The sequence below is a fragment of the Akebia trifoliata genome, chromosome 14, assembly GCF_017979445.1.
Source record: "Akebia trifoliata isolate Shusen 1 chromosome 14, ASM1797944v1, whole genome shotgun sequence".
Classification (NCBI taxonomy): domain Eukaryota; kingdom Viridiplantae; phylum Streptophyta; class Magnoliopsida; order Ranunculales; family Lardizabalaceae; genus Akebia; species Akebia trifoliata.
In genome coordinates, this window is record NC_141388.1 from 2,389,920 (window position 1) to 2,410,062 (window position 20,143).

Here is a 20,143-nt window from a genome sequence, read left to right on the forward strand (position 1 = left end):
TTCGATTTGGTTCTTAGGTTGCCAATTAATATCTTGTAAATATACTTCCAAACAACATATATTTTATTTAAAAACAAGAATTAAATTTTCATTTTACTTAAGTTTTAAGCGATTGGATTTTAAAGACAATAACAATTGGGATTTCGTATATGAAATCCAGGTATAAAAATGGGTACATATAATATTTATACATAATACATTTAATGTATAATGATTTAATTTTAAGGGGGTCGATAGTCAATTTGGTTCGGTTCTATACCATCCTTGAACTGAGAATCGAACTGAATTGGTTTCTTCTGCATTTTCCTAACCCCGAACTGAATCCAAACTTGTACTACTGGACTGGTTTGGTTTGGTTTGGTTTGGTTTGACTCCCAATTTGAACCAGACCAAGTTGCACCCCATACTTGAAGGATATCTTCACACCAAACAAATCTCAAAGACCATCTTGGTCTGGAATGAAACCCAGTATTGTTTCTATTGCTGTAAACAGACTCCAACAAACTTCTATCCAATTGTACCCAAAACACACACACAGCACTCATTGCTAAAGTCATCTTCCCTTTTACCTCTCCTCCCACTAAATTATAACAAAACAAACTGAAAAGATATCACATCGTACCGTGGATCTAATTTGTGGGCCCCTTTAATCATAAACATGAACGGCTGATGTCCCACGTCCATCCCCAAAAAAAGGAGAGAAAAAAAAAAAAAAAAAAGCAAAAGAAAAATCTTTATAAACCAAAGGTCAAGATTCTCATGCAACTTTGTTTCCCTTGTGCGTGTCTGTTCATGTAACTGACCTAGCTTTCCGTCTTGTCATGATGAAAAATGATGGATGGGGTGGCCCACTTCAGTTTTACTACCTCTATTGGATTTCCGCACAATTTTCTGTAGTAGAGTAATTAAGTTGCTTACTGGTGCACAGTTTCCAATTACTCTACTCACCCTTTCGGCATTTCCTCTCCTTGTGGGACCTACTCTTCTACTGTGATCTGATCGGTGATTTTATATCTATCAGTCCTTTAGGATTGGTTACAAAGGAGTTAAAATCAAGTGGGCCCAAGAAACAAGGCATCTAGAATCATCGTTTCTTTTGCTAAGTAAGTAATTCGTTCTTCATCATGAGAAGATTAATCCTGTGTGTATAACAGTAGATTGGCTGCTGTACTGTCTCTGATGTACACGTGTTTAACTATCTGAGGGGTGCTGTTCATGGGCTTGGGTTGTCTATTCAGACGGTTAAATTCACTCTTGTGTATAATAAGGCAATCTTATTCGTATAGTTTTTTTATGAATCGGGCTTGAAATGGGTGGGACCAGGTTCGTGTAAATTTATAACTTTAATGGGTTGATGTGAATGCAAAACTAAATCCATTTATCTAGGGCCTTTTTACCAATACGTTATTAGATTTTCAAAATATTTATCAAAATAACTTTTTAATAATGCTTTAAATGGATATTAATACCTAGATTCAAAAAAAATTTATTTGGATCCGGATGTGTTTCTCGATCCAAACTCAAAATTTTTTTATTAGTTAAAATCATATTTGAACCATTGTGCTTTCACTAAATTTGGATCCTACCCGAACGAATTACTTGATTCAGGTCAGTCAAGTCAAATAGTTTGGTAGATCCACATTTTCTTCTTATACTATATTATTCTATTTTATTATAATAATTCTTCTATTTTATAAGATATATTAAAGTTGTAAAAAAAATTATTTTGAAAAATACAAAATATAATTTTCAAAACAATATATCATTTGGATCTAAGTGGATATAGGTATGAATTCGTATCCAACTCAAATCAAGAGACATCAACCTATATCCGAACTATATTTTTAAATGGGTATACTCTAAGGGTCCAAACCCTTGAAATTGGGATTTGGATTACTTAGATGTCAATCTGACCCATTTATGCCTTACTTTTTAACCACTTTGACGACCAACTTATTTTTCTATTATGATAGTTTTGTTAAATTTTTATAAATAATTTTACTTTAGTCGAAAAAACATAAGAGATTGTTAGAGAGTGAACATCACTCAAAAAAGATTATCTAAAAAGGCTTTTGATATTGATAAATTTGAGGGTCAAACTAAAAATCAATTGACAATGAGTGGAGAGACCTAAGAACTTACAAGGAGAGAGACAAGGCAATGAGTGTCCGATGTGGCTCTAAACTCAATACTAAATCAAGAAGAGACCAGTACACTTATCAGTTAAGGACAAATAAAAATTGTTTATGAAAATAGTTAAAAATCGATTTTGAAATATTTTATTTATCTAAATCCATACCATTGTCAACATCGTCATAAATTCATCTCTGGATCATATATATTGTCACATCGGGTCGTCAACAAATAAGTTGTCATATAATAGACCCAAACCCAATATTTCTGACCATCCAAACGACCTCTATCCTTATGGAATCCATGCTTAAATGAAAATCAGCAAATAAGAATCCAAACCCAATATTTCTTGTTTGGAATGGGTCGGATCTTCCCCTGTGATGTCTACGCACCTGGACTTAGAAACCCAAACCCATGACTCTAAATTGGCCCAGCCAAAAATAACTTATCAAGGACATTCGGTCTAGATGATTTTGATCAAATCAAAAGCTCTCTAAATCAAATCAGACAAGATTGAATTTCTATAAACAAATAGATGTAACAAAGCTACAGTTAAACTTTTCTTCAATAAAACTTTAATTGCAAAAGTTACCTACAGACTATAATTTTTACAGGAAATTATTATTTTTAATTAAAAAAAGGTGAAAGAAAGCAAAGTAGATCTAGAGAAGGTTGTGTTGGATAGACTAAATCCAGGATAAGATTTATTTGTTGTCTGAATTGCCTCAAAATAAGGTTGGATAAGCACTATCTCTTGAAATAATTTCTTCCCTTTTTGGTGAAAGTGCTTCTTATTCATCATCATCAACTCCCTGACATATATATATCCAAACACCCCTCAAATATCTGTGAATTACTGGTGTATACCATGGTGCAGTACATCTTTTTTTCATTCTTTCACCTCTCTTGACTTGGAAGTAGGAACCACACAAACATTTATTTGTAACAAATTCCAACAAATTTTGTCAATAAATCATGAAATGTTATGTTGGCTAAGCTGGTGCTTGTTACAACACAATTCAATTTTTTTTTTTTTTTTTCAAAAGGAATTTTTTTACAAAATGAAATAAAAATCTAAACTATTATTCTAATCTCTCTAAGTTAAGTTAGGTTGTAGAACTCATTTGAACTGTTATATATGTTAGCTCAATGTGTCTCTAATGATAAAATAAACTCAAAATTGAAATAAAGAAATCTAATGCTGCATTTCCTTCAAACATCCAACAATTTATTTCCTTCCAAATACCCTAACACACTGCAAAGAGAGTTAAAGTTTCTTCAAAACAACATACCAAAATAGTCATAACTCGTAAAAGGACTAACAATGCTAAACAATAACAAAAAGTGATTCCAAATTTGAGATAACAAAGGAACAATGGGATAGATAAAAGAATTTTAACTTCTCAAACATTTCAAACAAAGACAGATGTAACAACTTCTATGAGTTGCCAACTCTTTATTTTCAACAAGATTCGTATTCAATAAGCATCATTAATCTCCTATATCATTATCTTTAAAAGAAGAATAATGTCGAAATGACCTCATTTCGCACTTTGTTGACATGAAGGTGTGTAAGAATCATAGATGCTTTTCATCATCGAGATACTAGTGAAAAGTATTTATGATTTTGTGCACACCTCCACATTAAAAAAGTGCATAACAAGGTCAATCTTGAGTCACTCCAATATGAATAGAAACAAATATAAAGAAAATAGCTGTTACACTAAGCATTTTATAAGTTGACCATAAAATATTAATCAATTTTTTGGTTGAATGAGATCAAATTCAAAATAAACCCACCAATCAAAAACCCTCATCATTGATCCTCAATGAATTCCCAAAACTCCCAACACCCACTAATCCACCTAACACAAAAAAAAAAAAAAAAAAATACTAAAAAATAAAAACACAACAGAAGAAGAAGAACCATCACAACCACCCAAAAAATAAAAAATAAAAAATCAGTAGTTTAAACTAAAGGTGAGGACAATACCTGGCATGTCAGTCAAACGAAAGTGGTACCACACCATATAAAAACTCCCCACAACAATGCAAGAAAAGAATAGAAACACAGAGCAAAACATATACACTATAGCGTAGAACAAAAATTTACTTACTTTTACCAAAACTAATATGGTTATCCTGTAAATTTATCAAAAAACAAGGCCAACTAAGAATCACGTCAGCACGACAGTGACCCCCCACTAACGCATAACTCAGATTGGTTTTGAACAAGTGACTCCCCCCGGAAACAACACAAACAAGCCCTAAATGCCAAAACAGCCAAAACCGACAAAAATCAATGGTATTACCGTAATTTACTCAAACATTATGTCTTAAAGTAGAAAATGGAGAATTTCTTGTGATTAATAGGGCGCATTTAGGACACTAGCATCTGAGAGAATCACAAAAGCCGAAGAGAGAAGCAGTGAAGACGACTGCAGCGACACATAATAAACACACAGATAGAGAAAGAATTTGGAGATCGAAGGTGTTCTGCTTTTTTGTATTTTTTTTTTTTTTTTTTAAATTCGTATTTTTCATTATCGATCTTCATGGAGAAAATCATGGCGACTTACCTGATCCGAGCTTGCGGAATAGTGTAGGTTCATTGAACCTATTCTGTAACTTCTAGTGTTTCTTCTCTCTCTCTCTCTCTCTCTATTTGTTTCTCTCTCTTCGGCACTCTCGCCTGATAATGGGTTGCCGAAAGATGATCGCCGGAAATCTGGAACCAGCGAGGAAGAGGAGTGGAGGTTTGAGGACGAAACAAGCAGGAAGAGGTTCGTGCCGTGGTAGTTAGACCGGAATCCGGCAGCCGGAAACTGTACGGTATCCGGCACAGAAGTTTCTTGATTTGTTCTGTTTTGTGTCTTCGTCTGCAATCTACTTGCTTTTTCGTCACTCAGAACGATGAGTTTTTTGCTGAAAGAAGCTCTGAAGCATCTCTGTGGAGAGTATATGTGGTCTTATGCGGTTTTCTGGAAGATCGGATACCGGAATCCAACGTGAGTTCAGCTACATTTACTCGAATTTTTGTTTCAAGTTCTTTTAATTAATTTGTTTTATTTTTAATTTGGTGAGTTAGTGTTTTTGCGAATCTAATTTGTTTTACTTTATATTCTGAGAACTGAGATCGATTCATTTCTCCTTGCTTTATTGATTACTGTTTATCTTTATCCTGCTTTTTTTTTTCCTGCTTTTTTTTTTCCTGCTTTGGAAATCTGTTGTCTTTTTCCTCTTTTGGAATGTTATATTTGTTTTGTTTTGTCTTTAAGATTCTAAGTTAAAAAAAAAAGGGTAGATTTTGATTGCTCTGATAAATCACACCTCACAAACTGATTTTGATTTTAGAAGATTATTTGATTTAGATAATTGGATTACTAAAACTGAGTATATTCTTTCAAGTTTTCATTAATCCAGCTTATAACTTTGATTTTTTATGTTAAAGGACGAAGCTTTACAAGCCTAACTTTCACTTTGATTTTAATTTCGATTTTTCCCTTTATCTTCGACTTAGAATCTGAGGTTATTTACACTTTATGGGAAAATCCCACTTAAGATGATATGATACTCATATTTTCGTTACTTCTCATTGGATTATACGATGATTTGTATAAATCACTCAATTTTGTGGCATTTTTATTCTCATTTTTGAGTTTGGGGAACTGATTAGAATCTTTCAGGCTTTTGGTTTGGGAAGAATATCATTATGAACCTTCCCGGGATTCTGCTATTCGAGGCATTGCTCAAAGTCAATTTCCTCAGGTTGGCTATCAGGCTGAGGACGTTGTTTGTTCGCTCATCAACAAGATGATGATAAATAACGGGGTGCATGTTGTCGGAGAAGGGTATGTATGAGTCCCCTTTTCCATTTCTTCGCGGTTTTTAATTTATCTTTCTCTTGCTTTCAAGACTACTATGACTAGAAATAATCCTAAAAATGGGTACTTATACGTATTTCATTGTTGTGTTTCAGGATAGTTGGACGTGCTGCTTTCACTGGAGATCATCAATGGATTCTTCAAGAGAACAGCACGAGGGAAGGGTATCCATTAGAGGTATATATGCTTTACAGCTTCTAAGTTTGCCTATCATAAATATGTTCGATTTCAAAAGCAACAGAACTGCCCCAGCCAAGCATTGAACATAAGTTGGGCACACAACATTACACACATAAATGCATAAACTATTCGTAGATTAGTTGGTGGCCCACATTTATGTAGGTGAGGTTCATTGAAGGGGTTGAACCTCAAGTTCATCATATGTTTTCTCGTTGTATAGGGGATTATTTTCCTGTATCAAGTTCATTTCTTATGTGGTTCATCGAGGATGTATTGTTGGATCCCAATTCCATTTTTCTTTCAAAAATTATATTTCCTCTGTTCTCCTTTTATTGGTAAGTTGTTGAGCTTTGAATCTTTTATAAAAGCTACTATTACTGAATTTGGTGTCCTTTAACTGAATTTAATGACAAAAATTTCATTAATCCCTTTGTTTTTCTTGGCTCTCTTAGATTCTGGATGAGTTGCGCTACCAATTTTCAGCTGGCATGCAGGTATTAGAGCTTAGCTTCCTTTTTTTTTTTTTTTTTTTTTCTTGGAGTTTTATATTCTGTATTGGGTTTTGTTACTGAGGAAAACCTGTTCGCAGACGATTGCGGTTATTCCAGTGCTTCCGCATGGAGTCGTTCAACTTGGTTCCACACTTGCAGTAAGTTTCTCTGTTGATATTGAATGAACTTCTACCTTGCTGTTATGTATGTTTTATAAAGTTTTTTTTTTTTTTTTTTTACTATGCAGCAGTTATTTTGATTTCACTATCATATTTGTTTTAAAATTTTAACGAGTGTTCGTCACTATACCCGATCTTCCATCCAATCAGTGGGATGTCTCATTGATCCATCTTGACTGTTCAATCATTCAATAATTTCTTGTGTTTGTTGTAGGTTCCTGTTCTTATTGGGTGATCTTATCTATCTATTGATCACATTCTTTTGCATGAAATTATGGAAGCTGACAAAAAGAAATAGTGAAAATTTTCTTTTAGGAACCATCCAAAAGGTGCATTTTATCTGATGGTGTTAGGATCATGTGGTTGATGTGTTACTAGCAACTTTATTCATAATGAACAAGAAGTAGACACCATCCTATAACACATACATAACAGCTGCAACCACATTCTGCTGCGTTTTTTGTTTGTTCATAATGCACAAGATATCCCTTAGTTTACTGCTTCCAAGGCACTCAGAAATTCACTAGGTTGTTCCTGTTTCATCAGATTGCCGAGAATATGGGGTTTTTGCAAGACGTAAAGAGTTTATTTGCACAACTAGGAGGTGTGCCTGGTGCTCTTTTATCCGACAATTACACTAACAACGGTTCCGTCCAGAAGATTGGGGCACCCACCTCACTTGGAGTATCCATCTCCACTGACCCATTCAGTGCAACCTGCAACCAAGAAATTTCCATTTCTCAGGCTTCAGGATGTGTGAGTCAATCATCTTATTCTATGATTATGCAGACTCGGGAGAACATGCAAACTAATGCTTTAGCATTGCAAACAACCCCCAGCCTGTCCACAACTACAGCAAAATCTCTTAGTGACCTCCAGATAAAGGCTCTTCCAGCAGTTAATCCAAACCTTCCTTTCAGAGGACAACTAGAAACTGGCGCAGTTGTAGACCAATTGAGTATGTCCAGTCCAGATCCATGGTTAAACCAGTGGGCTTCTCCATTTAGTTCAAGTTCTAGGTTCAATGAACAACTTGTCCAATCAGGTTCTTCTTGTAACCGCCTGTTATTCATGGAACAACAGATCCTGTCTGGTTCTGGGTTGCAGGAGTCTGTTAATAACGGTTTACCTGCATCAAATTGCACTAATACATCCCAACTAAGATCCAATGGAGGAAAAATCCATAATTCTGTCAAAGATTCTGCTATATTTTCACTGCTCGGTGGAAGTGAATCAACTGATGCACGAAATGATCTTCAAATGCTAACTTCAAATCAATGTGGATCAGCCGTGAGTAGTACATCGTTCCATCCTCTGGAGGGGTTTCAGTTAACTCAATCTAATATGAGTGCAGTTCCTGTATCTGACCATGGCAGTCTGTCAAATAACAACTATGTGCTTCCTGGGGTGCCCCATCGAAGCCATCCCTCCACCGATGACAATCATACCCAAATCAAATGTACTATGGGGCAACAGGTGATACAGAATGATTTATTTCAAGCCCTTAACATCCCATCAGCCCATTCAGATGAGTATATTTCTTCTAGGTGCCATCCCAAGCGTGATTTTCGTAGTGATTGCTGGGTGAATAGTATGAAGCACGATAAAGGAGGTCCAAGGTCCCAAAATGTCATCTGTGACGATGCACATGCGGGACCTCCTTCAGGAGATGACTTGTTTCGTATCTTGGGTTTAGATTATAGAAGCAGACAGCTTTGTGACAGTTGGAAGGATTTGCATATTCATGGGGCAGATGCCAACACGCAGATTGCCAGTACGGATGTTTCTGCATGCATAACTCAGATTGACACAGGTCTTGATTGTTATCCAATGAATGGTGGGATCTCAGGGAGTGGGATTTTCTCTGAAACTGGGTCTGGCCATCTGTTGGATGCAGTGGTTTCAAAGGTTTACACTGGCACTAAGCAGAACTCTGATGATAACGTGTCTTGCAAGACAACGTTAACAAAGATAAGTGACTCAGTTCTTTCTGATTCTCCCACGTTTGGTGCACTGGATCAGAAGCAAGAAAAGTTGTTTGCTCTTCCTTCACCTCTTGCAAAGGCAACGACAACGGGACTCAGCTCTTTTAAATCTGCCTGTACCAAGGATGATGCTGGAGAGTGCTCTCAAATTAATTCCATATATGGCTCTCAAATCAGTTCATTGGGTGAAGATGGTCAGAATATGAATCGTGATAATAGTATTTCAACTGCAAATTCTAGAAGGCCTCATGAAACAGGGAAAACAAATCGCAAAAGGCTTAAACCTGGAGAGAGCCCTAGACCTAGGCCTAAAGATCGACAAATGATCCAAGACCGTGTGAAGGAGTTACGTGAAATTGTACCCAATGGGGCAAAGGTGATAACATTTTTGTTTAGTATTATCCATCTGTTCTTTTTTCTTTTTTCTGAACTTCAAGATTTGCCATTTTCTAATTCTATTATCTTATATCATAACTTGGTTTAACAGTGTAGCATTGATACATTGCTGGAACGGACCATTAAGCACATGCTTTTCTTGCAAAGTGTGACAAAGCATGCAGACATGCTAAAACAAACTGGGGAATCAAAGGTATACTATGCACAATATTTTACATCCATTTCTTTTATTTGGATACGTTTGGTTCATGGAGAATCTTTTTTATATACTTATCAAAAAATATAACATTTTTATATAGAACAAGGCCTCAGAATATAATGAGCTCGCATAGTAAATGTTCCATTACGCATACAACAGCATATAATTTGCACAATTGCGTTAACTTCCTGCATGAAAAATATGATAGACACAAAACAGAACTACCACACACACACACACACACTTAGAACTGGCATGCATATTTTGGATGCCAATTGAGTATGTCCAGTCCAGATCCATGGTTAAACCAGTGGGCTTCTCCATTTAGTTCAAGTTCTAGGTTCAATGAACAACTTGTCCAATCAGGTTCTTCTTGTAACCGCCTGTTATTCATGGAACAACAGATCCTGTCTGGTTCTGGGTTGCAGGAGTCTGTTAATAACGGTTTACCTGCATCAAATTGCACTAATACATCCCAACTAAGATCCAATGGAGGAAAAATCCATAATTCTGTCAAAGATTCTGCTATATTTTCACTGCTCGGTGGAAGTGAATCAACTGATGCACGAAATGATCTTCAAATGCTAACTTCAAATCAATGTGGATCAGCCGTGAGTAGTACATCGTTCCATCCTCTGGAGGGGTTTCAGTTAACTCAATCTAATATGAGTGCAGTTCCTGTATCTGACCATGGCAGTCTGTCAAATAACAACTATGTGCTTCCTGGGGTGCCCCATCGAAGCCATCCCTCCACCGATGACAATCATACCCAAATCAAATGTACTATGGGGCAACAGGTGATACAGAATGATTTTTTCAAGCCCTTAACATCCCATCAGCCCATTCAGATGAGTATATTTCTTCTAGGTGCCATCCCAAGCGTGATTTTCGTAGTGATTGCTGGGTGAATAGTATGAAGCACGATAAAGGAGGTCCAAGGTCCCAAAATGTCATCTGTGACGATGCACATGCGGGACCTCCTTCAGGAGATGACTTGTTTCGTATCTTGGGTTTAGATTATAGAAGCAGACAGCTTTGTGACAGTTGGAAGGATTTGCATATTCATGGGGCAGATGCCAACACGCAGATTGCCAGTACGGATGTTTCTGCATGCATAACTCAGATTGACACAGGTCTTGATTGTTATCCAATGAATGGTGGGATCTCAGGGAGTGGGATTTTCTCTGAAACTGGGTCTGGCCATCTGTTGGATGCAGTGGTTTCAAAGGTTTACACTGGCACTAAGCAGAACTCTGATGATAACGTGTCTTGCAAGACAACGTTAACAAAGATAAGTGACTCAGTTCTTTCTGATTCTCCCACGTTTGGTGCACTGGATCAGAAGCAAGAAAAGTTGTTTGCTCTTCCTTCACCTCTTGCAAAGGCAACGACAACGGGACTCAGCTCTTTTAAATCTGCCTGTACCAAGGATGATGCTGGAGAGTGCTCTCAAATTAATTCCATATATGGCTCTCAAATCAGTTCATTGGGTGAAGATGGTCAGAATATGAATCGTGATAATAGTATTTCAACTGCAAATTCTAGAAGGCCTCATGAAACAGGGAAAACAAATCGCAAAAGGCTTAAACCTGGAGAGAGCCCTAGACCTAGGCCTAAAGATCGACAAATGATCCAAGACCGTGTGAAGGAGTTACGTGAAATTGTACCCAATGGGGCAAAGGTGATAACATTTTTGTTTAGTATTATCCATCTGTTCTTTTTTCTTTTTTCTGAACTTCAAGATTTGCCATTTTCTAATTCTATTATCTTATATCATAACTTGGTTTAACAGTGTAGCATTGATACATTGCTGGAACGGACCATTAAGCACATGCTTTTCTTGCAAAGTGTGACAAAGCATGCAGACATGCTAAAACAAACTGGGGAATCAAAGGTATACTATGCACAATATTTTACATCCATTTCTTTTATTTGGATACGTTTGGTTCATGGAGAATCTTTTTTATATACTTATCAAAAAATATAACATTTTTATATAGAACAAGGCCTCAGAATATAATGAGCTCGCATAGTAAATGTTCCATTACGCATACAACAGCATATAATTTGCACAATTGCGTTAACTTCCTGCATGAAAAATATGATAGACACAAAACAGAACTACCACACACACACACACACACTTAGAACTGGCATGCATATTTTGGTATTATTTAAAGGACTAAGATGACCTTCTAAGATGGCATGTTTTGGTCTTGCATGAACGGATAGATTGTTAATAAGGAGTCTGGCTTGCTATTGAAAGATAATTTTGAGGGTGGGGCTACATGGGCATTTGAAGTAGGTTCTCAAACCATGGTCTGCCCAATCATTGTTGAGGATCTGAATCCCCCTCGTCAAATGCTTGTGGAGGTAATGATTGCTATCCTCCTGTCACTTTGTTTCTGAAGCTCTGTTACTTTTGTCTTAATGGGATTTGAATTCAGTAGATCTTTCTTTTTTGGTTGTCTCTTTCTTTCTTTAGATGCTTTGTGAAGAGCGAGGTTTTTTTCTAGAGATAGCTGATATGGTTAGAGGATTGGGATTGACCATCTTGAAGGGGGAGATGGAAGCTCGTAATGACAAGGTTTGGGTGCGCTTCACAGTGGAGGTAAGACCATTAAATTGTAGCCTTGATCACACTTTATGATTGTATTCTCTTAATTTGGTTCTTTCTCTCAATTCAAAATTGAATTTTCCATTAAGCTCAAAGTTACCCACAAATATTATTGTGTTTTTTACAGGCAAACAGAGACGTGACAAGGATGGAAATATTTTTGTCACTTGTTCACTTGTTAGAACAAGCAGGGAAGAGCAACACAGTAGCATCCAAGAGCATTGATAGTGCCAATATGATAGTGCATAACACTTTCCATCAAGCCTCTGTACCTGTGACTGGTGCATCCAATAGCTTGCGGTGAGCCATCCATCTCTAGTTCTCTTTATCCTGGACATGTTGCGAGTGGGCTTGGTGTTTTTGCCTGCCATGACTAGCATGGATTCCGGTCTCTTGTGTCTTTTTAACTCCGACTAGCATAGATGAACCTGACTGACTGACTGACCCAATTAAGATTTTGATAGTTATGTTTAGTTAGTGCAAAGCTCCTCAAAACTGTGGAATGGGACCTTCATCTACTGTTCCCTAGAAAATTTAGACATTCTTTCAGATGAGCAAGAAGAACAAAAAGGTTTCCAGTCTGGGATTGTTATTATTTTTTTCCATTGTTTTTAGGGGATAAGGTGTAGTGGTAGGGGTGTGGCTTTGTTATTGAACTGTTTGTATTTTAGTGGGGATAAACTTGTGGTGTTACGAATAGTGGTTTGTGTGTTTCATTACTGTCGAAAGTAATGTATGAGAATGAAGGGATGGATGTATAATATTTATGTAGCCCATCTTCACATATGGAATGCTGGATTTTCTGGGAATTTGTGTTTTTTTTTAGTAAGTTTAAAATTCATTAAAAAGAAGATAATACAACGATAGGTTAAGGTGACCAACCAAACAAAAAGATCAACGATCACCCAAGGAGTTCCAACGATAAACGAACTCTTCAAAGAAAACCCTTTTGAAATTGGGATAAAGTTTACATAAAAAAAAAAAAAAAAAAAAATAGCAGTCCTAAAACATTCAACAGTGTCTCTAATAGAAGAATAAGTACCTTTGAATAGCCTCTTCTATCTAACCAAAGTCCCCAGGTCTTACAAAAGGAAGTAAATTTCAAAGGATTTTCTTTTTCCCTGAAAACAAGGTAGAATCCCAACCAGGAAACATAGACAATGATGAGCAACTTTGGGTTGACCTAATACACTCTCTCTCATTTCCAAACAGTTTTTAGCTTCTATGATAAGACGCTTCCTCGGATTCATCCGAAGTTTTATATCACTTGGATGGGCAGTCTTTCCCATGTACTTATTTTTTGACATGGATACAGCTCTAGGTTTTAAGAAACATTTATAACAATGTCTGTCTTGGTCTTTATACTCCACCAAACAATGACATTCACTGGCACTGAACCATTGTCTCTGGCAACACATCTAATGATTTCGTGTTGGGCGGCACTGAATTGAAAGTGTTCATCTCCAAGCTAATGTGTTGTAAGACTTGGAAGCCATTTTAAGCTCCCTTGCTCTAATATCAATTCAGCATTTCGTCTGTGTAATAGTGCAATTAACCACTTTGGAATACATCCATGGAAACAATCAGGAGTTTTCACTATGATATCTAAACATAGTACGATAGTATGTATGACTAATGTCTATTCAAGTTAAATATCAATTTAATCTCTAAGTATGTCATTGGAGTTCCACTTCAACTTTTAAGGGACTTCCACTTACTTGGGAGAACACACACCCCCACATGTCCCCCACTCCCCCCTCTCAACAAAAAAAAAAAAAATTCAAAGACTCAGAATTGGGTTGATTTGGGCACCCATACAACTTATGAAGGCATTTTCATAATTAAAAATGAGTGCTTTGCCTAAGGATGCCATATATATTCCAAGTTCAAAAACTCTAAAAGTTGTATTGTATTTTTGCAATTTTCATTAATAAAGAATTATCATCGCCGCTCGTGGACGTAGGCAATTTTACCGAACAACGTAAATCTCTTTGTATTCTCTGTTTTTTCTGTTTTAATCTTGGTAGTTTATCAATCTTTATCAGTGGAAGTGAGCTTTTCTGCAATAACAAGATTGGTCTTGTTATTATATAAATTCACTAAAAAACTCTACAATTTCCTACAATTCTAGTAACTTGTATTAAATGTCCATAAAGAGAATTTTTTGACTTGTATATAGATGGAAAAATACTAATGTCCAAAATCTCATAGGGATATGACCAACCTTCACAACTTTGAATTTTCAAAAGGAAAATCCTAAAGGAACTTTGTATATCACTACGTTTCACATTGCATTGATATGGTAGTCATAGATATGTTTCCTCTAGATATGAATGAGACACCTTAAAAATGCTGATTTGTCGTTATTCTTTCTTTTAGTCTAAGAAAGCAAGTTCATTTTGGCACTAATGGAAGGGCTTTGTTAACAGGTGCCCAAAAGGCACGTGTTAAGGTGCATTAAATACTCCTTGGATTTTGAGGGTATTTTTGATTTTTTTTTTTTTTAAATGAACTTGCTAGGGCATTTTGATAGGACATTTAAATTTTCAAGGTTTGTTTAATACACTTTAACGTGTACCCTTTGGGCATATGTTAACAAAATCCCTAATAGAATTTTGTGTTTGTTAATACCAAAATTTTCAATGATATATTGATTCTTGTAACCTAATTCTTTTTTCAAGGATGTCATTAAAAATTTTATATTTATTTTAAAAAACAAATCATTTGACAAGTACATTATCATACTACAAGTATCAAAAAATAATTCTTTGGCAATCAAGATTAAGCTAATATAAACACATTTTATTAAAGCTAATATAGATGTAAAAGTATCATTTTTTTTATAATTGGATTTCCCTGAAGTCCTAGGGCACGTGCAATGCCCAGTCTATAAACCATGGTCTTATCCAAGGACTATTCACGTTATTGCACAGTCTATAAACCATGGTCTTATCCAAGGACTATTCACGTTTTTTTATAACTGGGTATCCTTGTAGACAGTGGACCAGGCTTATATCTGGGTTTTGCCCAGTCTATAGACCATGGTTTTGTCCAATGACTAGTCCCGGGGCACACGCAATATCCGCACATCACACACACATCAAGTAAGTGAGGGTGCACCCTCACAGGTGGCCCCTAAGGAATTAATGCTCATACTAGGTATCGAACTCACAACCTACGAGTATTAATTACTTATTAATCCGAAATTGCCATTGAGCCAACCCCTAGGGGTTAGTGCGAAAACATCATTGTTTGAATATCTGGCTTAATCTTTCCGTTACTTTAAACCAAGTCACAATGTTAGGACTGCTTCTCTTACAGCTGTTTCATTTCCTTAACAACCTTTTGAACACAAAACAAAACAAATCAAATGTTTTGAAGGGAATATAGTTTAAAAGAGGAAGAAAAAAGGGGGAAGTGCGTGCAAGTTTCTCCAATCTTATACCATATGACCTTTGAGACTAAGACTACACAAAACCTAAAGCAAGGAATGTTTTGCTAATGGATGTCTTAATCAAATGTAGGGCCCAAAAAATTTAAAAAGTAATTGAGTCTAGTGGCCTAACCAGTTAAGAAACTCTTGACTCAACTCGAGAGTTCAGCAGAACGAGTTAACTTGATGAATCGTGAGTCTACTATATTGGACAAGTCATCGAAATTTTAATTAAGCTATTATTAGACATAAAAATTGTATAGCACTAACAGCGGGCTCTCTCCCATTGTCTGATTAGTATTTCTTCTAATTATCATGAATTGGTAAAAGGAATTTGGGCATACATCATTTTGTAATATTGACCAAGTACTATTTTAAGGACTTGTTTGGAAGGAGAGAGTTGGAAGTGAAATTTTGTAACTCACGGAAGTTGCCATATACGTGCGTGCTTGGACCGCTGAACTTCAAAAAATTATGACTCTCCTCTTGTGAAAATACAAAGGAGAAAAAAGAGAACTACAATCACACACGAAAAACACAAGGAATTACGTGATTCGACAGTGTGCCTATGTTCATGGATCATAACCATTCTTCTTTACTAAGAAATCAAATGAGAACAATACAATGAAATCACTTCTAAGGTTTTAATCCCAAACCTAAGCCTTGAAACTCTTGTAAACCCCTCCCTTTCTCTCTGAAATCCTAAAAGAATAAAATCCCTTGTTATTTTTACAACCTTAGAGATCTATATTTCTAAATCGGGGTTACTAAAACATGTTTATCTCTATAAAAATAGAAAAAATCACTTAAGAAAATATTTTATAATACATTTTTAGTAATGCTAAATGATTTGTAATTTTGAAGGAAAATTACATGAACACCACTAAATATATATATATATATATTATATTTTCGTAAGTGTTTTCTCATGGCCATACATTAATAGTGCCACTCCTTGCATGCCATGATCAAACGAAAAATATTTAGAACTGTTACCAAATCAAAACTATAAAATCCCTACATATTGAATTTGAAAACCCAAATGTTTATATGTAATAAATGGAGTTTTGGGAAATAACGTATAAGTTATATTATTATTATTATTATTATTATTATTATTATGTTACTAGTATTACTCTTGTTTGATACACTTGCAAATCATGAGAATTCACAATGTTTTGAGTTGTGTTAACGGACAGGTAAAGTTTGTGTGAGAATAGAGATATTTCTCAAGACCATTCGTGGGGGTGTGCAAAAAATAGTAGCTACTTGTGGTACAAAGGATGGGTATCAATGCATACCATGGTTCTAAATCTCGTCCGAGATCGAGATGACTCTTCCAATACATCTCAGTATCATCCACCAACAAGATGGATAGACAAGTCAATGTATTGGATAAGATTTTAAAACCCAGGTTCATTTTCCTCATTGTTGAACGAGACGTCTTAAACGTATCGGAAAACTCATCTGAGACAACTCGGTCTCGTTCACGGACGAGACGAGACATCAAAACAAGTTTTAAATCAAGTTTTAAAATCATGATGCGTACTCAATTGCCTATGAATCCGAAATCTATATTAGTCAATTTTTAGTCAGGCATCATGGACCCGACCATTTTTTGGTTTGGTTCTGGGTAGCATTTTTTAAGAGCTGATAGTGGATTTGCTTTACTTGTAAAATAAGGACATTAAATAGTCTAATCAAATATTAATCAATGAGTAGTTAGAAGTAAATGTATTTTAGTTAAAATTAAAATTTAAAGAGAAAGGGGAGTTTTTTTTTTATTTTATACCTTCTCTTTACACAGACGTCCATTTATATATTTTCTGTCTTCTAAATCTCAGTTACAAACAAAGACTTTAGATCTTAATTTTCTAAGGTTTTCCTATCAAAATTTTGATTTGCTTGAAGAATTCATTTTTGGTATAAAGTATAAACTATCAAATGATGAGGAAGTACATGTTAGTTTTTTTTCCATTAAAAAACAAATTGTCCGCCTTATCAGATGCCCCGTGCCCGAGGGCTAACGAGTATTTGTAGTATCAATTATGGTACCAAGGATTTTAAACCGGAAATCAAAACTGATAAGAATTTGGAATCAATGCCTTATTTAGTTTTGGTTTTGTATAAATATAAAACCAAAACGAAACCAAACAAGTTACGCTTGTAGTAGAATTGGAATCGATTGTTTATCCAATTCTATTCGGTCGCATCTATTCATTGTTTCACGCGGCGTCATTTTGTGACACTATTTTTTGTGATTTTATGCTGTAATTTGCAGGCATATATAGTACTGAAGCATCCTATTCTGGACCTCTATTTGAATTTGAGAGAGTGAGGTAATGAAATATGAAAATGAATTGGTACACGAGAACATATTCAACCCAAATGTATATATTCTAAGTGTCTAAACAATCTTTAGAATTTCTTCTTCACTCTAAGAAAATTAAGCACACATTGATTGGTATGTACTATGTAGAGTTTTCACTCTGCAGAGCAGTGTCATCCCAATACCCCATTCATTGGATGATCCTCTAGATTTGTTAGTTGAGAATCCCGAGGAACATATACATATTCCTACTATTGAGAGGAGGGGTGGTATGTAGTACTTTGAATGTGGAAGGCTTTTGGATTTGGACCATAGATATATGAAGTGAAGTGCAGTGCTGCTGCAGAGATGTACAGTTGAAGATGCTAGCTAGCACTATGAAGGTGGGTTTTGGACCATTAAATGTATAAGTGTTGGAAACACAGAAAGAAGAAATGAAGAGTAGATAAGGTTCGGATGAGAGTGGAGGATATGAAAATGTAGAAAGGGAGAGACACCAAGAACTTGCATGTTTTGCTTTGCTTTGCTGTCCATCCACACAGACTATACACTTGTGCAACTAGGCATAATCAGTATGCAAAATTTTGCAAAAAAATGAGTGCTAGTATGGTTGGCATTTCAGAGTACGGAAAAACATTGGTACCAAAATAGAGTGGCTTTAGTTTGGATTCAAAATTTAATGATTAGATCAAATTTTTGGCAAAAAAAAAAATTCTTCAATTTCTTCTGTTTGCCTAATTATTTATTTATGTACAAATGGATGTTTTATAAACTTTAAATTCAATAATAGAGAAGTGTATCTCGATTTGATTAATATCAACCACATATAGGATTGGATTTGTTGGATTGTCCTCAATTTCGTGCTTGGACATTATAGAAATTAGTCTTTATAAACCCTTAATTAGGTTAAGCTAAATCATCCGAATTAAGTCAATGAACTTGTTTCCAACATTCAGATGGCAGAAGAATAAAATTATATTGGTACTTTGGATAGAATATTGTCTGAGCCAAACGTCACATATATCTGGTAATTTGCTATAATAAGTTAGAGAAGAGTTAGAATTATAGACCAATATAGACAAAACGGAGGATTAAATTTACATTTTTTTTTCTATTAAGAATTTTCCTATTCAATGAGAAAAGTGGAAAAAGAAAGTAGATAGAAATTATCCATTCTAATAGTATGGATGAGTCATCATGCCAACTTTCTTCCTTTTCCATGGTGGAAGGAGTTAAGTCATCAACTTGTCACAATATTCCAGTGTAAAGTTAATTTACTTTTAAGATGATAAAATCTCTGTGATCTTGAGAGAGACCTCTATGATCTAATCATTAATGGGGGATTAGTGTCCTTTGCAATATATAGTGATGTAGCAACACTACATTGATTTGGAAACTCAGTCCTTCAGATTTTCAACAAACTCTGCGAGTCATTGAAAAGCTCACATGTTTTATGGTCTTGTAGTCAGTCTTAATTCTTATAAATTTGAATTCCAACTCAGCACATTTAATCATTCTAAGTGAGTTGGCTCGGTCAAGCACTTGCTCAATAACGATTTACTTGAACAATGGGGTGTACATGCATGCCTATCTACAAGATGTATCATTTCTCACTTGTCGTTTTGTTAGATACACATCGCTGTCATCACCAGCTCACAAGGTTTTTTTTTTTTTTTCCTTTAGTGCCAAGTAGACATTGGCTTTAATCGTTAATACGCAACCCATACCCTAATCTAGAAAGTCATCCTCTCTTTCTTGTGCTTAAGTAGATCGAGCTAGTTTGGACATGTAAATTCTTGTGCTTCTCGCATTTATAGAAAAGAATATAGTCATGCATGTATTTTAAGTAATTATGGAATTGATAGTACTTCGCTCGCTGTACGAAATCATTTCTCTTTGTACCTTTCCGTCGAGGGGCTTCTTTTTTTAAAAAATAAAATCAATTGAGACAAATTTGGAATAAAGGAAAATGATTATGTTAGATTCACGATGGATCTAAAAAAATTTACCATCTCCTAACATGAATTATATTTGTACATTTAATCCCAAATTTATGATATAAGGCTTCCATGATGATGATGATGATGGCCTAACGAGTCAACCCATCCATGGGTGAATCAACTCAGTTGAGCACCAAGTGGTACCATGAAGCTTCAAATAGTGGAATACAGATCATTTTTGACACTTTACAGAATTTACTTAGCTAGATATCAGCATCATGAGTTGGGGAATTTTGCCCCATAGTGATAGAAAGCTTTCTTTTAGAGAGAGACCATTAATACTACTGTTCCAAAAAGCTTAAGTAGCTCTTCTATCT

The 20,143-nt window shown here is 35.4% G+C and overlaps 1 protein-coding gene across 1 annotated transcript; it reads left to right on the forward strand.

Annotated features, from left to right (window-relative positions):
- The first annotated feature begins 4,521 nt into the window (after positions 1–4,521).
- On the forward strand, positions 4,522–12,873 carry LOC147385446 (transcription factor LHW-like). Its single transcript, XM_086422589.1, has 10 exons — positions 4,522–5,141; positions 5,820–5,984; positions 6,113–6,194; positions 6,650–6,691; positions 6,787–6,846; positions 7,414–9,228; positions 9,340–9,441; positions 11,680–11,820; positions 11,933–12,058; positions 12,192–12,873. The coding sequence occupies exons 1-10, from the start codon at positions 5,047–5,049 to the stop codon at positions 12,366–12,368; spliced, it is 2,805 nt and encodes a 934-aa protein (XP_086278715.1). The 5' UTR covers positions 4,522–5,046; the 3' UTR covers positions 12,369–12,873.
- The last annotated feature ends 7,270 nt before the right edge of the window (positions 12,874–20,143 follow it).

Excerpts from the sequence above, each read along its gene's own strand:
- LOC147385446 (XM_086422589.1), top strand. The coding sequence starts at position 5,047 with ATGAGTTTTTTGCTGAAAGAAGCTCTGAAGCATCTCTGTGGAGAGTAT. Across the intron at positions 5,985-6,112 it reads GTGCATGTTGTCGGAGAAGG|GATAGTTGGACGTGCTGCTT; the intron begins GTATGTATGAGT and ends GTTGTGTTTCAG. Across the intron at positions 12,059-12,191 it reads GGGTGCGCTTCACAGTGGAG|GCAAACAGAGACGTGACAAG; the intron begins GTAAGACCATTA and ends TGTTTTTTACAG.